The sequence below is a fragment of the Xiphophorus couchianus genome, chromosome 19 (genome assembly GCF_001444195.1).
Source record: "Xiphophorus couchianus chromosome 19, X_couchianus-1.0, whole genome shotgun sequence".
In the NCBI taxonomy this organism is placed as follows: domain Eukaryota; kingdom Metazoa; phylum Chordata; class Actinopteri; order Cyprinodontiformes; family Poeciliidae; genus Xiphophorus; species Xiphophorus couchianus.
Genome location: NC_040246.1, coordinates 1,407,807 through 1,431,663, shown reverse-complemented (window position 1 = coordinate 1,431,663; position 23,857 = coordinate 1,407,807). Strand labels below are relative to the sequence as shown.

Below are 23,857 nucleotides of genomic sequence, written 5' to 3'. Positions count from 1 at the left end.
TTCCTCTTGGTCTTGCGCTCTTATTAGCGCTCTGCTTTCACCACAGAGCCATGATAATGAAATTCACCTTTGACTGTGTGGCTGAGAGTCTGTGTGAGGCGTGTGCACAGAACATGCTTTAGTGTATCTGCGTAGAGGTCTAAACCTCGGCTGCTAGCATGGAGCATTACTGGATGTTTGGTAGGAAGTTACTACAGTTTGCTGGACAAACAAACAGAAAAGCAGAATAGATGTGAGTTTTCAGAACACCCTCCTACATCTCACCTGTCACCCTGATGGTGTAGTTGTTGAGCAGGGTGTTGGTATGGGCAAGTCGGCACGTGTAGACACCCGAGTCTTCGTACGACACGTTGATGATGCGTAACATCCCTTGGCCGACTCGCGTCCGGTTGCCTGACAAGAGTCCAATGCCGTCTTTGAACCAGACGACGGGCTCTAAGGAGTCCTTCCGGTTGCATGACATGTCCAGGGTGTCCCCCATGCCCAAGATAAAGTCCTCCAGGAAAGCAGTTTCACTGGACACAGAGTCTGCAAACAGACATGAACAAAGAAGAGCAGTTTAAATTAAAGCTGCGAGCAGCCTCGTGCGGCCCTTGCAGCCAAGCGCCGCTCTGGCCTATTGGCCACCGCGGGGGTTCCAGCCACCGCAGAAGCTCTCGCACAGTTTCCAGAGCCGCAGCCTGCTTGCCACTGCAGAAGCTATCAACCGTTCACAGTAAAATATGACACTTCCTGTTCTCAGGGGGCGTGGCCTAAGTGATGTCATCATTTGACCATAGGGTATTGTAGGACACCCAATGACGATCAATCACTGAATGTTTAGTGCCTCTGTGTGTTTCTATGTAGGATATGTAACAGTTTCGTGTTTCATGGCGAGTAGGTGAACTTTGACCCCTAGTAATCCCCGTTCAGCATGCTCAAACACTCACCGTTTTGATAACTTTGAATCAGACATGCCTTATGATTAGACTGACCGAGTTTGAAGCTGATCAATCGAAATCCCTAGGAGGAGTTCGATCAAATGCAAAGGCTGTAAAAGTCAAAATCGAGGTCAAAATCAGAACTTCAATCCAAAATGGCCGACTTCCTGTTGGGTTTAGAGCATGGTTCTAAGAGACTTTTTTGTACCTCCTGGCAAGTTACACAAGTGTACCAAGTTTCGTAATTCTAGGTTAAAGCATGGCTTGGGGCTGATCATTTAAAATATTCTAGGGGGCGCTGTAGAGAAATTCGGCAATACCCGTCAACGGCTGTAATGGATTCCTGTTCGGGGATGGATAAGGATGCATCCTAGTGAGTTTGGAGCAGCTCGGCACGAAACTGTGGAATTCAGAGCCAAATGTATTTCAATGGTGTTCGCAACGCCGCCACGCCCACCTGCTCCATCGAAGCTGGTCGGAGTTGGAATCCACAACACACCAACATGTCTTCTGTCTCTGGACAAAGTTTCATGTCGATTAGGTCAAAGGGGTAAGATAGCGACGGTTCACAGTAAAACATTACACTTCCTGCTCTCAGGGGGCGTGGCCTAAGTAATGTAATTTTTTCACCACAGGGTATTTTAGGACACCCAATGACGATCAATCACTGAATGTTTGGTACCTCTATGTGTTTTTGTATAGGAAATATAAGAGTTTCGTGTTTCATGGCGAGTAGGTGAACTTTAACATGCTCAAAGATAACCCCCCTTCAACATGCTCAAAAACTCACCGTTTTAATAATTTTTAATTGGCCATGCCTTATGATCAGACTGACCAAGTTTGAAGCCGATCAATCAAAATCCCTAGGAGGAGTTTGATCAAATACAAAGGCTGTAAACGGCAAAAATAGGGTAAAAATCGGACCTTCAATCCAAAATGGCCGACTTCCTGTGATACTTGCACTATGACATTAATTGTAAATTCTGAGCGTCTTAGTGAGCTCTACAACTGTACCGAATTTCAAGTCAAGTCTCTATGATAAAGTAAGTGAATAGCAAAGGGTCTTTTGAAAATTGCTAGGTGGCGCCGTTGAGCCATTTTTTAGCGATTTTTGCGACGACCTTAAAATATGTAAATTTGAAACTCGCTGTATGCATCCGCCAAGTTTGGTGAGTTTTTGAATATGATAAAGCCTCCAAAAAGGCGCCTCTTTGGGGTGGCAGAAAAAGAAGAAACAGTACAGATACAATAGGCCTTCGCAGCGCTTTGCTGCTCGGGCCTAATTACAAAGTCAGTTAATCTGGATTAGCTAACCCTAACCCTAACCCATTTGCTGAATAAGTTCCGATGTACTGAACTTCCTATATACTGGTGGCTCTATGCCTTACCAGAGGCACAAAACTCTGAAAATATCAAACCTTCAGCGTGGGGGTGTACTCTCCAAGGTGTGGTCTATGCTAGTTTCCAAACTTTACTTCCTGTTCATGTCAGGATTCAGGTTGGAGTGAGGGTTCTTTTCAGAGACGAGCTACGCGGAGGAGTTTGACAGCCTGACGCACCTGCAGCGGATTCCGGTAACCGGCGGCAGGCTTCTTAAGAAGCGGTGGAACCACCAGTCATCGCTCGACGGTTACCACTTGTTGGTCAGACTCAGCCTTAAGATCTCTCATAGTCAATGTCAAGTATTGTCAAGTCATTTTGTCCTTTTCTCTCTGTTACCTCACAGACCTTGATCACGTTTCCCAGAGCCAAGCCTGGATCTTCGCTGGTCGAGCGTGTCTCGCTGGTTGGTCCTACCAAGCCGTTCCGATCCGCTGCTGTCCCAGACCCCCCGAACCTACCTGGACCCTTGTTCCCCTTCTGACGTCCTCTCTTCTCGATTCCTGAACAATCGTTAAATTGATTAAAGACAAACCCTCCTAACAGTAAAGTCTGTTCTTCTGTGCGCACCTGCATGTGGGCAAGGAAACTAAAATCCAACATGACAGTTCAGTAACGTCAACATCTGGTGACATTATGCTTTGCATAATGTCATTTCGTCAAGATGGCGCCGGCGCAGCTGGCTGCCTGCAGACGCAGCTCCCGTCGTGTGTGTTTGTCTGTGTATATTTGCTGTAACCGATTAATGATCCGTGCTTGAAGAACCCATGGATCATCAGTTGGGCTTTCCACAATGGCTGGATGTGGTTCTGTCGATGTTCTCTGCGTTCTTCTGCTACTTTTTATACTCGTGGTTGCGGAGAACCTCGCCGAGCGGAGTAGCGGCATTGTTTGCTCGCATGAACGGCTGATTGCGCCGTGTGGGCCTCTGCTGCTGCCCGGAGACGGGCCTGTGGTTCCGGAGGAGTTACGGAGGAGACGACGGGGCTGCGGGTCTGGAGTTAAACGGAGGGAGAAGAAGAGACGGCGCAGGCTAGTGGTGAGGTCTTTGGGAAATAGGACAGAGGAACTAACGGCGCTGGTTAGGACCCAGAAGGAGTACTGGGAGTGCAGTCTCTTCTGCTTCACGGAAACCTGGCTACACTCGCTTATTCCGGACTACAGCGTGGAGGTTCCTGGATTTTCCTTGGTGCGGGGGACAGGGACTTTTCCAAGAGTCGGAAGAAGAGGGGCGGTGGGATTGCACTTTATGTGAGTGAGAGGTGGTGTAATCCCGGCCATGTTAACGTGAAGGAACAGATTGTAGCCCGGACATTGTACTTCTGGCTGTGGGAATGCGGCCGTGTTATTTACCGAGGGAGTTTATGTCCGCCATTTTGACCGCTGTTTACATTCCCCCATCAGCTGATGAAGCAGTGGCCTGTGACGTCATCAGCTCTAACGCAGCCAAACTCCAGACTAAACACCCGGACGTTGTTATTGTGTCTTGTCTCTTGTCTTGTCTTGTCTCTATGCTGTAACTGCGAAGTAATTTCCTTGCCGGGATGAATAAAGTACTTCTATTCTATTCTATTCTATTGTATTTGTGCAACCCAGTTGATTCACTCCAAACCAGTAGATAAAAGCACGCCTAATTTGAATTGTGATTTTTTTCTTCTTTCTTGCAATATTTCAAAAGTATACTTTAAATTTGATTGACGATTGCATGGGAAAATAGCTCGTATTTCGCAATTTAAAGTCCATCTAATGAAATGCCACCGTCAGTTTCTCTTAGCTACAATAATATTAATTACACTTTCACAGCAGTATTTAATTAAATTTTTGAATTAAAAAAAATTAAATCACCTTAAACATTCAGCTTCTATGCACCGCAAATCTAGAATAAACTTCCAGAAAATTGCAAAACAACCAAAACACTGAGTTCCTTTAAATCAAGACTAAAAACCTGTTCAGATTTGCTTCTGAACAGAACATTGACCAACATATTTGATGTGTATTGATGATTTTAATAATGACATTTGACAAAATGTAATATCTGTTATTGGTTTTCACAAGTGTCGACTATCTGATATATATATATATATTTTTTTTTAATGTTTTCACAATGTAAAGCACGTCGAACTGCCATGTTGCTGAAATGTGCTACACAAATAAACTTGATTGATTTTTGTAAAAGACGAAAACATTTTTTTGGTGTTGAATCTTAAATATGGCTTTCAGACAGAAGGCATATTCAAATGCAAAGTACCTGATTAACTCAAATCCTGTGACCTCTTGCTGAACTTCCATGTGTGATTATGTCAGCCACACCCACAGTTTGCTTCACCAATGCAGCCTCAGTTGGGTTTTCCACTTGTTAACAATCATAGTTTATTTTCTGGAGCACAGCTAGTAGAACTGCATTACAGGCCTGGCAAATTCTTCTGTTGATCTAATAAATCTGGGGTTTCCCTCCGACAAAGTGTATTTCACCCCATATAATGATGTTTCACGCTCTGTGTCTGTGGATGTGACCTTGTAGAAAGGCCTAAAAGAAATATGGAGAGCACTGTGCCTACGTCTTCTGTTCCCCGGCTCTCAAACAGAAATGTGCCAGAGTCTGGACTGGAAAGTAGCAGCTTTAGAAAACCCTGAAATCATCCACAGCAGTCTGACAGCCTGACATCTCCAGGTGATTTCAACAGACACAAACACAATACAAACGTAAACCACACGCATCTATTTAGCATAAGTTTCAGACATTGCCAAATGCTCACTCCTAAATTATTCGCATCGGTATGAAGAACGGAACTATCCTGACTCCCACATTCCTGTTATTATTTTTTTTAATATACTAATTTGTGTAAATCCCTCACTTTCCTTTTTATCCAAACCCTGTTTAAGAAAGAAACGTAGTCATGGTGCTTGGCTACAAACAGGAAAAGCTGCTGTCAGCCCATCAGGCAGAGAGCACAGACAGATGTGAACTGTGAGGAAAGCCTCATTTATTTCTGCTTGGAAAAACCAACATGTTTACCGACTTCGCTGAGGATGCCGACTAGAGGAAACGGAGCCGCTTGGATGCGACACTGAGGCGTTTTGTTCATTCATCAGAGGTGTGTCCTCTTATTCATATTTCAAATACACAATACGGCGACCATAAATAATCAACGTGGCTTAATGGCAACAATTGAGCTGAATGTTCCGTCGTACACAAAGGCCACTTGTAAGGCAGCTAATGCATGCATACTTCCACATGTCTTCGACAGCTTCTGTAACAAATTACTCAACATGCACCTGTTTGCACACAAAACACTGAACCCATCGAGCCCCCCAAACCCCCAACGCCTCATCACCCCCTACCAGTACTGAATATGTTAAATGTGTGATTTATGTTGGCAAAGACACCCACTCCCAAAAATGGGAGAAAGGACAAAAACATCCTTGAGCAGCCACTACCAAAAGACAGTAAGTGTTAGGCAAGCATAAAGTATTGCACAGTTGCAAAGTGGAAGAAAATAAATGTAAAATCTTTTCAGTTATTTTTACAAATACACAGTGTTCCAAATTATTATGCAAGTGATATTTTCTCAGATTTTCTTAAATGGTCAATGCAAATGATGGTCAGTATAATTTTCAAGTCATGAACTATTACAGTATAAATCAAATTTTACTGAACAAAGCTCCCAATGAGAACAGTATTTTTTTCAAAAATAAAAAACTCAAAATGCAAAATGTTCCAAATTATTATGCACAGCAGATTTTCTAAACATTTTATGGATTATAAAGAACTGCAAACGGTCATTCTTTGAATGTGTGGCATTAAGTGGTCACATGTACTAAAATCAAAAGCTATTTCAATCAAAACATGCAGGATGTCAGAAAACCTTCCCAGAGCTGCTGTTCTGATATGAACTGCTTTCCACCCTCAGATCTTCTGCTTGAGGAAACTCCAAAGGTTCTCAATAGGGTTGAGGTCAGAGGTCAGAGGAGGATGGTGACCACACCATGAGTTTTTCCCCTTTTATGCCTATAGCAGCCAATGACACAGTGGTATTCCTTGCAGCATTCATTGTCATGCATGAAGATAATTTTGCTACTGAAAGTACGGCTCTTCTTTTTGAACATGAAAGAAAGCGATCAGTCAGAAAGTCCATATACTTTGCTGAGATCATTTTCACACCTTCAGGGACTCTGAAGGGTTTGACCAATGATTCTCTCCTCATGATTTCGGCCCACAGCATGACTCCACCACCTCCTTGCTGATGTCACAGCTGTGTTGTGATGTGGTGGCCATCCACCACCAATCCACTACTGCGTCCATCTGGACCATCCAGGGTTGCACAGCGGTCATCAGTGAACAAGTCTGTTTGAAAATTAATCTTCATGTACAGCTGGGTCCACTGCCACCGTTTCTACTTGTGAGCTCTGGTTAGGGGCCCAATAGTAGGTTCATGTGCCGCAAGCCTCTGGAGGATCCTCCACTTTGAGGTTCTAGAGGCTCCAGCAGCTTCAAATAACTGTTTGCTGTTTTGTAAGGACATTTTAACAGCTGCTCTCTTAATCCGATGAATTTGTCTAACAGAAACCTTCTTGATTTTGCCTTTATCTGTACAAACCCATCTTTGTTCTGAATCAGCCACTAATCTCTTCACAGAACGATAACACTTCAGTTTTTGTTAAATATCTAATGTTGTCATACGGCACTACACTATCTGATGATCGCTATCGTTTGTGGGTGTTAAAGATTTTCAGGCGTACCAGAAACACAATACAGAGGTTCTGGCTTCGAACTTTTACATGTAAAAAAACTCCCAAAAAGCAATTAATTGTATTAAAATTTAATGGGCAAAAACAGATGGAATTAATTCATCAAAATTAGAATGGTAAAGTCCTGGCTCTACTTAATATGCATTAATACGCACAGTTGAACACCTACGGTCTTCCTTATTTCCACTCTTGGGAGTACAGAAATAAATGCCACTCATGGATCAGAAAACAAATCTGTAATTGTGAATTTTTCACTAACAACTTGGAGTTACATTCTACAGAAAAATCAGAAAGTCTGTGAATAATGAACTGCAAACAGGCGAGGTTACACTGGAGAGGAATGCTGTTCAGCAATGAAGTAAATGGTGGAGGTACATAAGTACACAATACTTTTATAAAAAGTTTAATTCCTTTCCACTTTATAATTACAGGTCAGTTTGAAATGGACTATCATGTAAAGTCCCAATAAATCCCAAGTAGGAGGTTGCTTGGAAATAGATAAAATGTGAAAACGTTCAAGAGGCACGAATACTTTGGCGTTGTACACAATAAGTCATAGAGGAATTAACTCAGTTAATATTTACCCAATCTCAAAATGTTTCTTCAAAGCGCTTAAAGGATTAAAAAAAACTTATTTTTCTTTAGCCATGCTAGAGATGCTAGGTCAATAATAAACCAATGGGGCTGTTCAGTGGCCTCCGGCTTCGACAAGCAGATTTACAACACGTCTTTTTGTTAAAACAAAAAGCTCCATTCAGGAGGAGAAAAACAGTGAGGCAACAGCGCACAGCACATAAATTCAAGCCCAGCATGAATGACTCTCTACCTTTGTGCACGTCTGAGAAAGAAACCTGAGAAAAAAGGGCTGCAGAGTATTTTCAGGTCTTAAACTTGGAGAAGTGGGCTCTGTGAGGTAGATATAAAATTCTCCAGAGAGTCAGCGCTGGTAGTGGACTTACCGGAGTGAAACCCCTCTGAGTAGACAGCAGCATTCTTTGTATTCATCATGCGTTTTCTTTATAAAACGCATTTTCCTGGAAAAGACTTTCCAATCGTGACAGCGTTAGGAGCAGAATATATCCAATTAGCATTTGTTAGCAGCGAGGCGGGACGCTGAAATGCATCTGTGCATCTTTTGCTTTGATCTTGGGGAAAACATATAAGAAGAATATTCATTCACAACTTTGATGTTTACACGCTGCCAGAAGCTGAACAAATGCAGCAAAACAAAGCTACACCCAACACGTTCTAAAGAATCCCAACTTCTCAGGTGTAGCACAGAAATGCATCTTTGCTGAAATGTCCGTCGTCCAAATTTGGAAATGCAGGTTACTAAAGCTGCTGTGCATTAAACGTGTTTTTGGTTTTGACGGGCCCACACATTTTGCGAGCGCTCGACTGCTCCGTGGCAGATCTACAACTCGCGGAGCGTTGGGCCAGATGGCCTCATGGTGAAAATCCGGTAGCGTGAGGCCGCAGGGTTGAAACCCAGCCGCTGCTCTTTGAGAAACAATGCAATGCGCTGCTCTGTCCGGGGAAAATATGCATAAAGGAATTCCTAATTAGCATCTGGGCACTTTCAGTCCCTGTAGGAACGAGAAAAAAAAACAACAAAAAAAACCTAACTGCAGCTGTGTGGCCAGCTGGGCCCATCTGTGTTTGTACTGAGGAGATCCAAGGTGGGAATACATTAGAATCGGATGCTCTTGTGTGGCTAAATGCAATACAATACACTTTAAAAGTTTAAAATCAAACTGTACATCTAAAATTGATGGCTCAGATTTTCTGATGTAAGGTCTTTTTCAGGGATGAACCCAGCCACTGTTTTCACTTCCGATACCAAAACAGATATCTGAGGTTTAGGACATTTATGTACTTAATTACAAATTTATTTGCTAACTCTGCACCAGTACAACCCACTGAAATACACCAACAGCTTCAGTAGCTTGGTCATACTTGGAAAACAACTTTAATTTGTTCAGTCAGTGTAATTATTAGTAGAACAGCAGATGGAAACTAAACGAAAGAAACTGAAGCTGGCAAAAATAAACTGCAACAAACGTTCTTTAAAAGGATTCAGAAAATGCAATTAGGAATTGTCAATATAATGTAAGATAATATAATAAAGCATAACGTTCAGAGGACAAAGCATAAAATTACACTGAATAGATCTGCCCTTCCGGATCATGCATATTGTCACCATACCCAATCTAGAATTTGTTTTTTTTTTCAATATCAGGACTGATACAGATATTAATATCGGGTCGATGAATCTCCAGTCTTATATGTTTAGGTTGTTGGTTCATTCTTTTCTCTTTAATTTTCTACAAACTCACCAGAAAATGATGAAATTAGAAACCTCACTTCAAAAAAAATAAATAAATAAAATCGGAACTATCCCTTTTAAGTCTCTCTGAGCCCAAAGTCCCCCGACAAACACTGGATCTGCTACTTATGCCTGTGCTGAAAACGCAGCTTCAGCCCATTAGCAGTGTTTAGACTGTAAATGGCCAAAGATGTCTGATAGAGAAACAAAGGTGAACAAAGCCTAAGCAAAGCTTCCCGTTCTGCCTTTGTGGTGACATCCAGCTTCATATCGACATCTCCACATTCCCGCTGCTCTGCCGTCCGGCGCAGCATGTGTAAGCTGTTTGAGCAGAGCGGCTGCGGCACTATCGCCGGAACCCGACGCCAGCTGGAAGCAATGTGTGAGATCTGACTTTTCAGTGTGTGTGTGTGCTGTCGTGGATGTAGGTTCAGATAAGTGTGTGTACGTACGATTGTAAACGAGGTACTTCTGTGTTTTGTATGCGCGGCTCCACGGCCCCGGCCGGACAGTCACTCCATAAATCAAGGGGGCCTATGCCCTTCTGGCCCCTCTGGCCCTTTCAGAGCAATATCATAACAAACAGCCCTTCAGAATAGTACAGCGTCTGTCTCTGAGATACTGGGGTGTGTTTGTCTGTTAAAGTGCAGCTCAGAGCCTCCGTCTTTTCTGTGTGTCTGAAGAGGTTTATTTATCCTCTACAAACTTCTCCAGGGGCCAGTGGGCAGGCCACAGCCCTAGGGATAAATAGCCCTCTTTATGTGGGAAGTCTTTCCAAACTTATCCCTCTTATGCATACACACCCTCTTACACACGCACTGAAGGATTGTGTAAAAAAAAGTTTCTGGAGGAACAGGAAGAAGCATAGACTCCGTCATGTCAGGTCAAGTTAACAACTTATGGTTGTTAGCATATTTAATTGAGCCGATACATTATCACATTAATTTCAATTAATTAATGACAGATTTAAACATGTTAAAATTGTTGACCCAATTAATCACTTTTTTTTCTATTTTAAAGTTCAAGCTGGAACTTTTGCATTGTGCTTCTTTAGGGCGGTTGATAAAGACGCTCCTCGTAGCCCACTGGGGGTTAATTTCCACTTCAAAAACTGATCTGATTGGACACCAGAAAACACTGTTGTTGTGCTTAAATTGTGCTAAAAGGAGTTAGCCTGTCAGCGAAGCTATTCAAGCCTAAAATAATGTGTAACTTGACAAACTGTAAAGTTTACTGGTTGACTGTATGGTTATTATGATTTAATATTTTTGTGTTTTTATGATGTAAAGCACCTTGAACTGCCTTGTTGCTGAATTGTGCTATACAAATAAACATGTAGCAGCCAATACAAACGTCCCAATGTCAGCATCTCCAGTCCACATTTCTAAAGAAGTTCCAGGAATGATCAGGAATGAAACACTGGAAAGCTGAATGGGTAAAATAACACTTTGCACCAATGGTTAAATAACCTAATTAGACATTTAAAACAGCAAGTATTTTCCTTGTTGAGCTCATGTCTATTTATTCAATAATTTAGCAACAAAAAGAGATTCTGAAATGAAAATTGTTGTTTATTTCCACTTATTTTTAATTAGATTTACTATATGAAACATTGTAGGATGTACAGTGCTCTGCACATGCTTCCACAGCAGCTACCAACACATTCACCACGCAGGCAGAGCCTTCAACACAAACGTAGCCCAGAGGCCCATGCCAACTCTGCCTACAAATGTGTTCCTTATGGAAAAGTGGTAAGAAGAAAGCTGTTGTTAAAAGACATCAATAAGCACTAATTATTGTTTTTGAAGAACACTGATGCAGCGTCACGATGGGAAGATGGATGGAGCTGGTAGAGACCCTTGTAATGTGACATAATGTCTCGTGAGATAGCTCTATAAACTATTGATTAAGGTTGGCAGAGGAGTCAATACAAACGCAGAGTATACTTTTCAGATTTTTATTTGTAATAAATTTAGAAAATTATGCCTAATTTTCATTTCCTGTTGATCTATCAAATGAAATCCCAATAGGATACATTGAAGTTCGAGGTTTTACCTTGACAGAGCATGACACTTTAAATCATTTTGCTAGCTTTGATGTTTATTAATGACATCTGTGTTAGGTTAAAAACTCTCTTTGTAACTGTTTAAGATTTAGACATGTGTATGAGGGGTACTGATGTGCTTCTTCCTCTCCTTTCCTAACAGGTACTTTGAGTGAGCCGGGGAGAAAAGCAGGAGCACATGCCTTATTTAAAGCCATATCAGGGATTAAGCTGCTTTGAAAGTGATGGATTCCAGATGCTCTGGAGAGACATTTATCTTTATCAGGCTACCCCCCCTCTTTTTTCCCCTCCTCCTCACTACATTTAACTAATCATACGACAAGGCCGTGTTTCCCACATGTGCGGAGCAGGCTGCTCCCAAAGCAGCGGCAGACAATTCACCAACAAATGGCCAGTTGCAGGTAATTAGTTTGCTTCCACTACTGTAAAAGGTTGGATTCCCTGTATCTCAGCCATCACTCGTGGCTCCGGGTGCGTGCGGCGCTGGCACTGGGGATGATATGCTCAGTGCAGATGAATCTGATTTGTGTGTATTGAGCCATTAATCCTTGCCAAGCTTCAAATATTTCACCTCTTATGAAACAGACATGGGATGTTCTGCAAATATTCGAATTGAAGCTGATCGACTAGCGCTGTTTGGCATAGAGAGGTTCCCAATAGGCCTGTCATAATTCCTTTACATTAAGTTTCATATAACCTAGATGGATGAAATGACTTCAATCAAAGCATAATTATTCGTTTGAATCTCCTGATCAAAGTCCAGATCTGAATGCAATTAAGAATCTGTGGCAGGAGGTGAGAATTGATCTTCAAAGAAGTGCTAAATTCAATCTGATAACAGCTTGAGGTTTTTTTTTTTTTGCTGATAAGAATGGGCAAAACTGTTAGTTCCTGGATCAGGGGTCTCTGACTCTATACTCTCTACGCCAGGGGTGTCCAAACGTTTTTGTCATGCTGTGGGCCAAAAGTGTTGAGTCAAAAGTCCTCACAGGCTAAGAAAATATTAATAATAAAAAACTCAAATCAAGCAAATACAGTAGTCAGATTTTTTTTGTTTGTAGGTAAGCTGGATCATAGATCCAAAACATAAAAGTGGTTTTGCACGTATGCTGTATTAAAAGAAAAGAATCTAGTTTTCAATTTCTTTTGGTCTCGACTGAATAAATTTATTTTCAGTTATGAGAACCAAATTTGGGTCAAAATACTGGCAATATCTAGCCAAGTTTAACACATTAAATAGAAGCTGATTCTTCTACAGTGAAGTCATCTCTTCGGTAAAGTCTCTGGAAGATGCGGTTCTACTGCATCTTGATGAAAACTGAAGCTTGAAGACAAATACTTTGTGTCCTACTTCCAGTTTTCCATTGATCAGATTTTCATTTTTAAGATAAAATTTCAGATTTATCATTGAAACAAATGTCCAGAAGACTGCAAAACATGTGAGACAAGTTCCTTTAAAAACCCACCTGTTTAGAGTTGCTTTGATTAACAAAACCTAGAATATTATATATATACAGTATATATATATATATACATTTGTATATACCGTATGTGTATATACTGTATGTATATATATATATATATATATATAATCAATATATCTGATTTATATTTGCTAGATGATTTTGATGAAGGCATTTGACAATATGTAATGTTTGACGTTTCACAATGAGTTACTGTATTATGTTTTCATAATGTAAAACACGTTGAACTGTCTTGATGCTGAAAGGTGCTAAACAAATAGACTTAATTTGACTTGACGATGCACTTCTTTGTGACAAAGCAGAAAACTCCAAAATGAGAAAATGTAAATCTGCTTAAGCAGTGTGCATACATTTGCCAGTCTTTGTGTGCATCTTATTTTTGCTTTATATGTCTAAAAGACACCATAATTCACTACAAATATCTTCCAAGGTGCGTCAGCCTCATAGACGGACTGGGACGTCCTCAGCAGCAGCGGCTCGTCTGCTCTCTGCTCCCGCCAACAGATTCTTTAGCCTCTACTTCCTCTGCTGAAAAGCGGCACCGGCTGCCAACCGTTTGGCAAGCTCAGCAACCCGTCAGACTAGCCAGTATCACATGACCTTCAAACAGGATCTGTAGAGCCAACCCTCACCCTCACCCCCACCCTCACCACCCACCAACAACATCATTCTCCTTCCCGCCGTCAATAAAGAGCACGTTTTTCTTCCTCCGTTTCAAAAGCTACTCAAATTGTAAATCTTGCTCGTCTCTGGAAAGTTTCCCAATTCTTTCACTCCTTCCTCTATTCTCCTCTCCTTTCTCAAACGTGCAGTGAAAATCCCTAATCTCTGTTTAATATGGTTTGGCCGGATGTAAATACCTTTGGACAATGCCTTTAATCTGGGCCAGCCCGACAACCTCACACCGACCTAGAGAAGACTGCCAAGACGAGAGGGGCTATTGGTGGAGAGATGAGGGATGGAGATCAAGGAGGAGAGAAGAAGGGTGATGGAAGGAGGAAAGGGGGGAGGGTCTCTCCACCAAGCTGTGGCGCTTCATCAAAAGAACCCCCAAAAATCAAGTTAAAGATAGACATTGCCTCTAAACATCCCGCCCTGGCCTGTGCCAGCATCAACCCCCCCTCAGTCCTGCCTCCACTCCCGCTCAGGCCTGGACTTCTGCTCAGCTGCACTAACGAGCATCGGAAGCGACTGTACGTCCGGAGTTTCTTGGCAGAGGCCGGCCATCTTTGCTCCTTTCAGACCCTCATCGTCGCCCATCGTCTCTCCCCACCCGCCTCGGAACGGGGCGTGGGTCTGTCCCATGGTAATTGTCATTCTGAAGACGAACTGGCCTAGTTTCAATTCAGCAGACAAAGTGGAAGAAGAAGCCCACCCCCCATAAAAGCCAAGATGTCGGTGGAGAGAGTGTGGGGCGGGGGCTGCCGAACAACATAATCACACAACAACACGGAGGATCCAATCTGATTATAAGGTGGCTTTTACTAGACATGACTGCGGAGCCTCTTGTTTAGGCAACGGGATCCCTTCGTGTTCTGGGAGTAGAGGTGGTTTTATGGCATGCCGTCAGTGATTTGCGCAAGCGTCACAAACAAAAGTCAAGACGACCTGGAAATGTCAACGGCAGAGTCGTATGACTTACAGCTTCAGACGATTGAAGGAAAAAATAACCTGATAGCGACTCGCAACCTTGACCGAATCTATGTGACAACTTTTGGAAAACTGTCCAACGGTCATAAAAGTGAGCTCTAAAAAGTTCCCGGCGTAGAATTTGCGCTCTGGGTGATCTGAACTGTTCAGAAAGAAACAAACTTCTCAAAGTTCAAAGCACAATTCAAAGGCCTCTTATCTGGAACTCCAGAGATGAGAAGCATCTGATGGAAACCATGTTCAAACACACTGACACAGCATGAGGAGATGGCTGATTGAAATGTTCAACTCTGACCTCTGGTGACCTCAAGTACAACCCTGCCCTGACCTCCCAGGGTGCCAAGTGTGACCCCCACCCCCTCACAGATGCACAGAGACCTTCTAAAGTACCCATAGATAACGCCAGAGATAGCGGTGTGAGTCTTTGTGGAAGGTGAAAGAGATCACGGGTTTATGAAGTCTGATCATTGGCCAGAAGAGCTCGTACGTAGAACACACACTCACACACAACTAAAATCTGAAAGCTAGAGTGGAGTTGGCACTGTCTACACTCTAACAATGACTCTGTCTTTCAGAGATCTTGGCAACAAGACCGAAGTTAAGCCTCAGCAGCCTTTAGTTAATTAATCTGTCAGGAACAACAGATTTTATTGACCTGTCACCTGCTTTTTATCAATCTGAATAAAAGCTAAAAGCATCTAAAAATACTGCTGGATGTTCTCATTTATATTAAGCCTAGTGTTTCATCTCTGTTGGGGAACAATGTGGTTACCGTTAGAAATCCACAACTTCTCCATATTTAGGTTACATAATCATAAACTGTAAAATAAATATGAAGCACACTTTATTGACAGAACAAATGTAGTAAAAAAAAATTATTTTAGCTTGTTTTGAAAACATGTTTGTGCATGATACTGTATGTCTTTGACAGAAGTCTCTAAGGGCCTTAATATCCTCCAAGTTACTGACCAAAAGAGACAACAAAATCAAAAGGAGCAAAAGAAACCTGGCGAACATCTTGTTGGAAACTCAAAAATCTCATTCTTTTGTCAACCAGGCAATGTGTAATAAGTAAAGGCTATCATGTCACGATCAAAACAATACTGCTGTTGGCAGATGTTTACTGAGTGAAGAAATGTGTAAGGTGCAGAAACAATTTTCTATGAGATGTTGATGTTTGTATTCAGATTGAGCAAAAAATGAAAACGACAGTAGGAAGGCTATGCAACTAAAAAGAAAATTTGTTGTTTCTTCCGTCTAGAAATATTGTCATATTTGAAAATGTTGGCAGTGTGTTGAAACTCTTAAGACTCCCACACACTCGGGCGTAGTGTGCGTAGTCTCTGAGCCACGCAGACTCCGCTTTCACTGTCCGTAGACAGTATAGATTCCATAGTTGAGCCCACTGATTACCTACATTTCTTGTGACAAATCCCTTCATTTCCCACAGTCCAAATAGATACTAGTAAGTTTGACAAGCTAGTTGGGCGCCTAGCCCCACTTCTTCTCCAGCAGGTCAGCCACCGCACACCTTTCACTGAAGCACAAGTACCAGTCAGGATTAGCAGTTGGAACTGGTTGAACCGACTCTCAAGCTTATTGGTTCAGTGTCGCATACAAAATATTCTGATGTTAATACTGTTTCCCACCTAACAGTTTGTGTGACACAAAGTGCACAGATGCAACAATTTATCCTTGTGCCGACGTGTCCAACAGACATCCACTTCGAGTCCAGTCCAGTACGTAAGGACATGCGCAGAGGGAAGTACGTCCAAATAGATCGAAGCCTTAGCTAATAATCTACATTTACAACAGGGTACACACTAACCGCTAATATGATATGCTTAATAAAGTTCAAAACATGAACTCTTATTTGTCTTTGTTTAAAAATAAATACAAACAAATAATAAAATAGAAAGTCTTTCAAATGTTTCCAGACCTAAATCCAATTTGGATTATGTGGAAGAGCTAGAAATATAATTCATGCAGCCTCACTAAACTTGAGCTATTATGCTAAGAGGAATAATGGTGACCACCATTGCTTCCGTAAAACAGAGCGCTGCTGTGTGACGTCAACATTCTGCACGGTGTCGCTTTGGGGTTGTGAACCGTTCACACAGAAATCGGTTAATTGGTAGTATGTGTGACAATGCAAATAAAAATAAAATTGGATTTTGAGCATCAAGACCTGCAGTGTGAACGTAGCATTAGCGCTCTATGGTTTCATGGTTCTTGTCAGTTGCAGCCCACTTTATCAGCAGAGTGCCAGACTACCAAACCAGCTCTATCACAGATGTTTAAGTTGCTCCTTCCAGATAAACACCAGCATTGGCCTTTATCTTAAGAGCCCTGAGTGCTTCTCCAATCTGAAGCAAGCTTCGTGAATTAGAAAAATTCACGAAGCTCATTCTGATTTTGTTTTTCAGCGATACACACCAAACAGAACGCTGCATGGGGAGAAATTTGTCACATTAGGAAAAAATGTAGCCCATTACCAAATGCTGCATTCAACAATAACAGTTCTCAAATATATATATATATATATATATATATATATATATATATATGTATATAAAAAAACAAGAAAAAAAAAGGAAGAAAAAAATCCTGTCAGCTCTACTGTCACTGTGCCGCTGTCAGCCAGCACAACTCCACGTCTCTCTCTTCTTTCCAGGGTGAAGAAGGCTTCCATTACACTCTGCAGACGGTACAAGGGTTTATTATTTTAGCTCTCCTGGCAAAATAACATAAGGGAATACTGAGGGGGGAGGCCGAGGGAGGGAATTTGGTTTCAATATTAGATGTGTCAGCTGTTGCTGGATGTGGGGGAGCGTTAAACAGAAGCACACATGAGGGTGAGAGCACAGGCCTCTGGATCGTTTCAGCTGTGAACAAAGATAGATGGATGAAGCGCCGCAAAAAGAAAAGGGGGCTGGGGGCAGAGAAAGGAAATAAAGATGGAGAGAGAAGTAGGTGACCTAATTAGACTGTATTAAGGGGAAGGGTGAAGGCACAGGGAGCAGATGTGTGAGAGTGGAAAGAGGAGATAAAGAGAAGGATGGGAAAGAGGAAGTAAGAAGAAGCAGAGTTGAGAGAGGATGAATATGAAAGAGAGCGGCCACACATCCATGCTAGGGAGAAGATGAACATCGCTGCCTTGCTGCAATAAGTAAGTAGAAATCATGGCAGTGACAGATGTAAAAATTAACATGAGACATATTCATAATTCAGGAATGGTGCTAGCGTTCATCACCTATCAGCCAATCAGACTTTGCGTCTCATTCAGGCATTGGAATGACATGCTCCGCCCATTTGGGAGTGGCTACATATGCATCGTTTTGGGGAAATTGTAGTTGGCGATTTTACAGAAGAGCTATGGATTAACACACAGCCACACATTGTCCAAAAGAAGACAAACTTTTCAGACAAACACAAAAAAGTTGAAAATATTCAACTTTTGTAGTTGACTTCAACCTCGTCTTGTGTGTTCAGTTCACCTGGAATGGAGGGAAACTGCGGGGGAATTGCTGCAGTTGGCATATTTCAATAAGCTGGAATTCGGCAATTAGTGCAATAAATCTGAGGTTGTCCAACAATTTAAGTCAAGCCAAGTGCCAGTAAGTGGGTTTGTGTCATCAAATAAAAATCATGGTTTAGTTGGAATAAAACAATAACAAAACAACTTAAAAATGCTCATTGTTTTATATAAAACGCTGCAGACATTTGAGAATTTAAACTAATTTGGAGGGAGCTTCCTTTATTTTACAATCAAAAGTATAAAATATTTAAACTAAATTTAAGAGCACAGGTGTTGGAGAATCCCATCTGGTCAGAGGAAGTCCTCACAACAGCACGAGTCGGTTACAGTATCTCCTATGCTGTGCAGCGTTTTGGACTGATAAAACGCCCCACAGAGCTGGATTTGTCTCCAGTGACGTTTACGTTCTGATCGACCACGTTTCAGGTGAGTAATTCAACTCAGTGCAGAGGGAGCTGCATACCGCATTGCTGCTGAAAGATGCGTACACTGACATAAATGGTTTTGGTTTCGTGCAACATTCTTCCTCTCATGTAACTGCATGACAACCTAATGTTCTCAAACGGCAGAGTTTTGTGAGAGCTGCAAGTCCTCTTTGTTTCGGAATGACCTTTTAAAGTTGAGGTACAGAACGTTGCATTGTACGGAGCCCTTTTGGCAACATGAGAGAAATTACTTAATGACTCATGGGAACGACTCGTTCAATTTGTGGGAACGACTTAATAATGCGCAATAATAACTCTTATTTTGTGGGAACAACTTAATTATAACAATTCTTGGTCATTAAACAAGCTGTGGCCAAGAGTTATCAAGTCGTGGGCACAGTTGTTTTTTTTTCTTCCCTTTTTGTTCCATGTCACCGGCGGACTTTGTAGTATTGAGTATTTAGTCCCACTCATAATGATTTTGCATGAGCTAAACTAAAAAACAATGCCATGATTATTTGGTAAATGTGCACACTGAACCAACAGCAACGTACAAATATTAGCACCATTACATTTCTACCAATAAAACGTTGAGCCTGTTGGATAGAGTCCCACTGCACCAGATGCAGTGGGACTTATTGTAGTTTATCATTCATTGTGATAAATTCGTTATAAGAATTTTGAGTTATGGTTGTCAACATGAATTCCAATTAATGGTGTTTAAATCCCCTAAAACTGTCTGTATTGTCGGGATTGATCATTTTTCTTCACTGTTTGTTCAATGAAGACAAATCAATGAAAAACAAATATTTCAAAAATACTCTATGCGGTTTATTTATACAAATCACATTTCTTTAAGAAGCGGATTACAAATAGCAACGTTTTTCAGGAGCACTATTTGTGTTTGTGGGGCAATAATTGCTGTGACACACAGTCACAGTCATACAGTTACCTCAAAATGAAAAATAAAATAGTTCTTATGGTCATTGTTACCGTTAGCACAATAGTATATAGCAAAATATCGTTTTAAAACTAAGTCCATATCGCCCACCTTTCATGGAAGACAGAACTGCCACTGACAGTGTTAACGAGAAAAACGAGTGAGAGGAAAATGTAGATTTTACCCAAAATTTACTAAAATTGTGCAACCCAAATGGACAACACATATTAATACAGCAAAGGGAACTGGTAAGGGGGTTGACACAACAACGTGACACGCTATGAATCTGAAAATGAAACACTTTTCTACTGAATGTAGGAGGAAGCATGGAAACGTTTGGTGTGCAGCAGGTTTGAACACGCATAAGGTATACTAGCTGCATTTTGCAACTGCAAATCCATTCCGCAGTCTATTGAAGAACATGCAGCTCAATAAACGGTGGCAGTAAATCTAGATGACAGAGGGACAGATGAAAATAAAGATAAAAAGAGGGTGAGAAGATGGATAACTTAATAGGAGGCAAAGCTGAAAGAGCCACATTTACTTAGTTTCAGCTGCTAAATAAAAGTGCAGATTTTCAAATAGCAGTCCAATACGACACAACGAGGCCTTCTGTTCCCCCGTGTTGTCTGCTTGATCTGTTAAGTATCTCAACAATTGCCTTAAGGGGGAGCTTTGTAATTAAAAACCCGCCGTATGTCAACACTGCTGTCAGCCTGTGGGCCGAGAACTGCCCTGAACCGCAGCCAGGGGTAGAACAGAGGGCATGTACAGGTGTGTATGAAACAGAGAAGAGTGTGTATATGCCTCAGAGACATCATTACGATGTAACACGGTACATGCAGCTAGGAGAGGGCCTTGAAAGCTGATGGAAACTTCAAAACATCTCAAAAAAAAAGAGAGAAAAAGAAAAGAGGCAGTAAGCAGATTCCTGCAAAGATCTAGGGCTTACAATGCGAGTCTTACTTAATATCCCTGCATATATGTGCTGAGAACGTAGAGAGAAACACACCGCAACATGAAGATGGCGGGGGCCAGACACACAGACCTGTCTTTTCATCCATAATTCATGCAATTCTTCTCACAGAGGATTTCAAAGGGCATTAATGAGGTATAATAATAATAGTCAGACAGGTGACAGCAGCGACGGGGTCGGTGTGAGTCCTGCTGGGTGACAGTGACCTGCTGATCTGCAGCTGACAGCTCCCTTTTCAGAAAGTTTTGCCTAAGTGGACATCTAAAAGCAGGTGATTTAGACTTTACAAAACTAAAGGTGTTTTCACACCTGATAGTCAGGTAGAGTCTGATCAACTGGGGACCAAAACTGCAACATTTGTTCCATTTTCAGCTGGTGTTGTTCTCTTTCACACTGCACTGAGTGAAAAATAAACCAAACCATTTCAAAACCTGTTCCCCTCCTCGCCTGTGTTGGCGCTGCAGCAGAATTCACTGAAGGAAACAACATGAATACCTCAAAATCGGTTTATCACCCAGCGCTACTAGAAAGCTGCATTTTGTATTTGCTCAGGAGATTTTTCTGTCATATTTCAAGTTATCTGATGGATGTAAAACTAAACTGTATTTGCACCCTTATTTGTAAGGGTGCAAATATTTTTCAAAAAATCTTAAAAAAAGATTTACTCCATAACTATATGCCATCACAAGAACTTCTGTGCTGCTGTACTAAACAGAAGCAGTGTTCAGCCTTTAATTCCTTTACAGAAAAAAGAAAAAAAGAGTCTTGGGTGTCTACTGGATTATTTGCATCACAGAGTCGACACAAAGCAGCCATTGTTGCAGAAATCAGCGCACTCTCTAAAGCTTGTTTGACCTGTATGCTTCCCACGCTTGCCAAAAGATTTCCTGATAACGTTGCCAGGGAAATGTGCATCATCGTGTCTCTGCTGAAGAGGAGGAACCGCTTGCAGCGCCATCAAGCCCGGGTTGTGATGAACGGCCCGGTTCCTCATGGCTCTTGTTGAGCCCACACATGGGCTCAACATATAATGGGACGATTACAGGTCAGTGAGGTCGGGCGCTCCACCGTACGGACACGTGCGATGATATTCTGGAAAATAACCCGACACATGCAAACTGGAAGGGAGAGAGGAGTCCCTCTACCCCCTCCCCCCCACCCCCAAAAATGAACAGATATTCCTTGTCATCTTTTCATTTTTGTTTCATTGAAGAGGGCTGAACAGCTGCACACTGCTGGTCAGCTGGCTTAAAAAAGACCAAACAAACAAAAAAAGATTTGTTGGTTTTGTTTCTGGTCAAACTTGCTATACCTAATTTACTCATGACGAGTTTTGATGTGAAAACTAAAGGAGTGGAATATTGAAGCTGTGGTTTATAGCTTTTAATTATGTTTTATTGTTAAAACATAAGTAAAAAAAAAAAATTCTTTTATGTATTTGTTAAAACTGTCAATATGTATTGACAGTTTGTTATGAGACTGATAATCTATGAAAATCAAAGGCTCCTCTGCCTTTTCCCAGTGCTATTATTGTCGTCTGAAGAAATCTGGTCAGACACAACCAATCAGAGCCAGGAGGAGGGTCTTATCGCTGTTAGTCACCTCATGTACGCACTGCTCACCCCCCTCGCTACGCTACAGCGTCTCTCCACAGCGGAGCCTGTCATGAATGCTAAAGCTAGTTAGCATGGCCATCAATGTCGGCAGATAGACAGTTTTCCTGTAAAGGCTCTGGTTGGTTGTTTTTGACTGGGAGCGGTGCATTTATTCATATTGCTAAAGTATTTCAGAAAGGAGCTTGACTTATTTCACATCGACAGTGATGATTTTAAGAAATATGTCAAAAAAAACCATTTAAAAAAAAAATAATAATGCAGCTTTCAGTCTATGTAAATGCCATAATGCTGAGGTGTTTCTCCTCAGGTTTACTCGGTATGTCTCAGAACAAGATGATGGGAAAATACATCAAATCTTTCTTATTATGAGCTAAAGGGCAGAATCATGTCTTCACTGAAGTTCTTCAGAAAAACTGCTTTCTGCATAAGCTGTCGGCTATTCTGAGACGCACACACACAATCATACTTACAAAAACAAGCATGCACACACACGGTGCCTTCAAGAAAACACTGTGATCATCAAAGACTTTGCGAGCGCAGGAGAAGCTTTCAACCGGTAAGATCGTGCATGTGCTGGACAGAGGAGAATAAGATATGCAGCCAAAATGAAATTTGACAGAGAAGAAGAAGAAAAAAGGGGAATGACTGTGTGTGTGTGGGGGTGTGCATGTGAGGGTGTGTGAAAACAAATTTCTCGTTGACCCAAGCAGCCCCTGCTGACACGGACTGTGTTTAGAGGAGTCACGGATCTCACACACGTCTCTGTCTGGGCCAGGAATTCAGCTTCCTTCACTTTAATACCAGCAGATTGTTCAGGTTCAAACCAGGGTGGAGTACTAACACAAAAAATACCAGGGACAAGAACTCGAATATGTAAATAAACAACAACAAAAAAACAAAAGAAGAAGAAAAGAGAAGTTAGATGGTGGGAAGGAGTAAAAATATCCATCATTTGGAGATGCTTCAAGGTAAATGTATATATTTGATTATTGATTATATTTATAGTTATTAATTTATTTTAATTGTATGCTCCAGTGTACGTGATTTCAGGGACTGTAGGCTATAGATACATTGCTTGTGATACTATTGGACCTTGTTATCTGGTGTTTGTAGTGTTACATCGCGTTTTCTTTTATATATCACACATACATTTAATATTCACCGCATTATTTTGACAACTTGACAGCTAGAACTAACGGTAGTCGTTGTCAGTGAACAGCTTTTTGCCCTCCAGCAGGGAGATGGAGGGCGTTACGTCACGATGCTAGACAAAAGAAATGTGTTTTCAGTTACTGTGCAGTACATAAGTATAAACTTGCTAACTTTCCTGTATCAGTACTTGAACTCAGCAAGTACATAAACTGAAACACTCGCACTTGTACTCTGAAAATTTGAAAAAGTATTTAAGCTAGCGTGAAGTGGTTTTTTTTAGCTTTTCCAAGAAATATTTAATGCGATAAAAGGGGAGATGGAAACACATTTGCAGAATAAATTCAGACAAGGCGAACTTTCCCATCCACTGGTGGGTCTGCTCCCCATCAGAGGCAAAAAACTCTGAAAAATTTACAAGCTCTTCTCATTTTTCTGAGCTGTGTGGCTCATGCTAGCTTACAGCCACTTCCTGTTTACTACAGCCACATGTAGCACCAACGTCTGTCCAAATCACGTCTTGTGTATCCTGGTCCAGTAGACGGAAAGACGTCTAACTCGCATTTTCCCCTTTCCCATTCTTTTTGTCTCTATTTTGCAACATTTCAAAAGTTCGCAATGCATTTGCGTGATAATTGG

General features: G+C 41.6%; 1 protein-coding gene across 13 annotated transcripts in view; it reads right to left on the bottom strand.

The window, feature by feature from the left end:
- Window positions 1-23,857, bottom strand: part of fgfr3 (fibroblast growth factor receptor 3) — an 85,144-nt gene that overhangs the window by 48,101 nt on the left and 13,186 nt on the right. For 11 of the 13 annotated variants that reach the window (XM_028000270.1, XM_028000272.1, XM_028000276.1 and 8 more), the window contains exon 3: window positions 265-528. The exons of the other annotated variants lie outside the window; for them this stretch is intronic. In XM_028000270.1, the coding sequence (XP_027856071.1) occupies window positions 265-528 (264 nt within the window). The remainder of the gene's footprint in view (window positions 1-264; window positions 529-23,857) is intronic. 13 annotated transcript variants of the gene reach the window in all.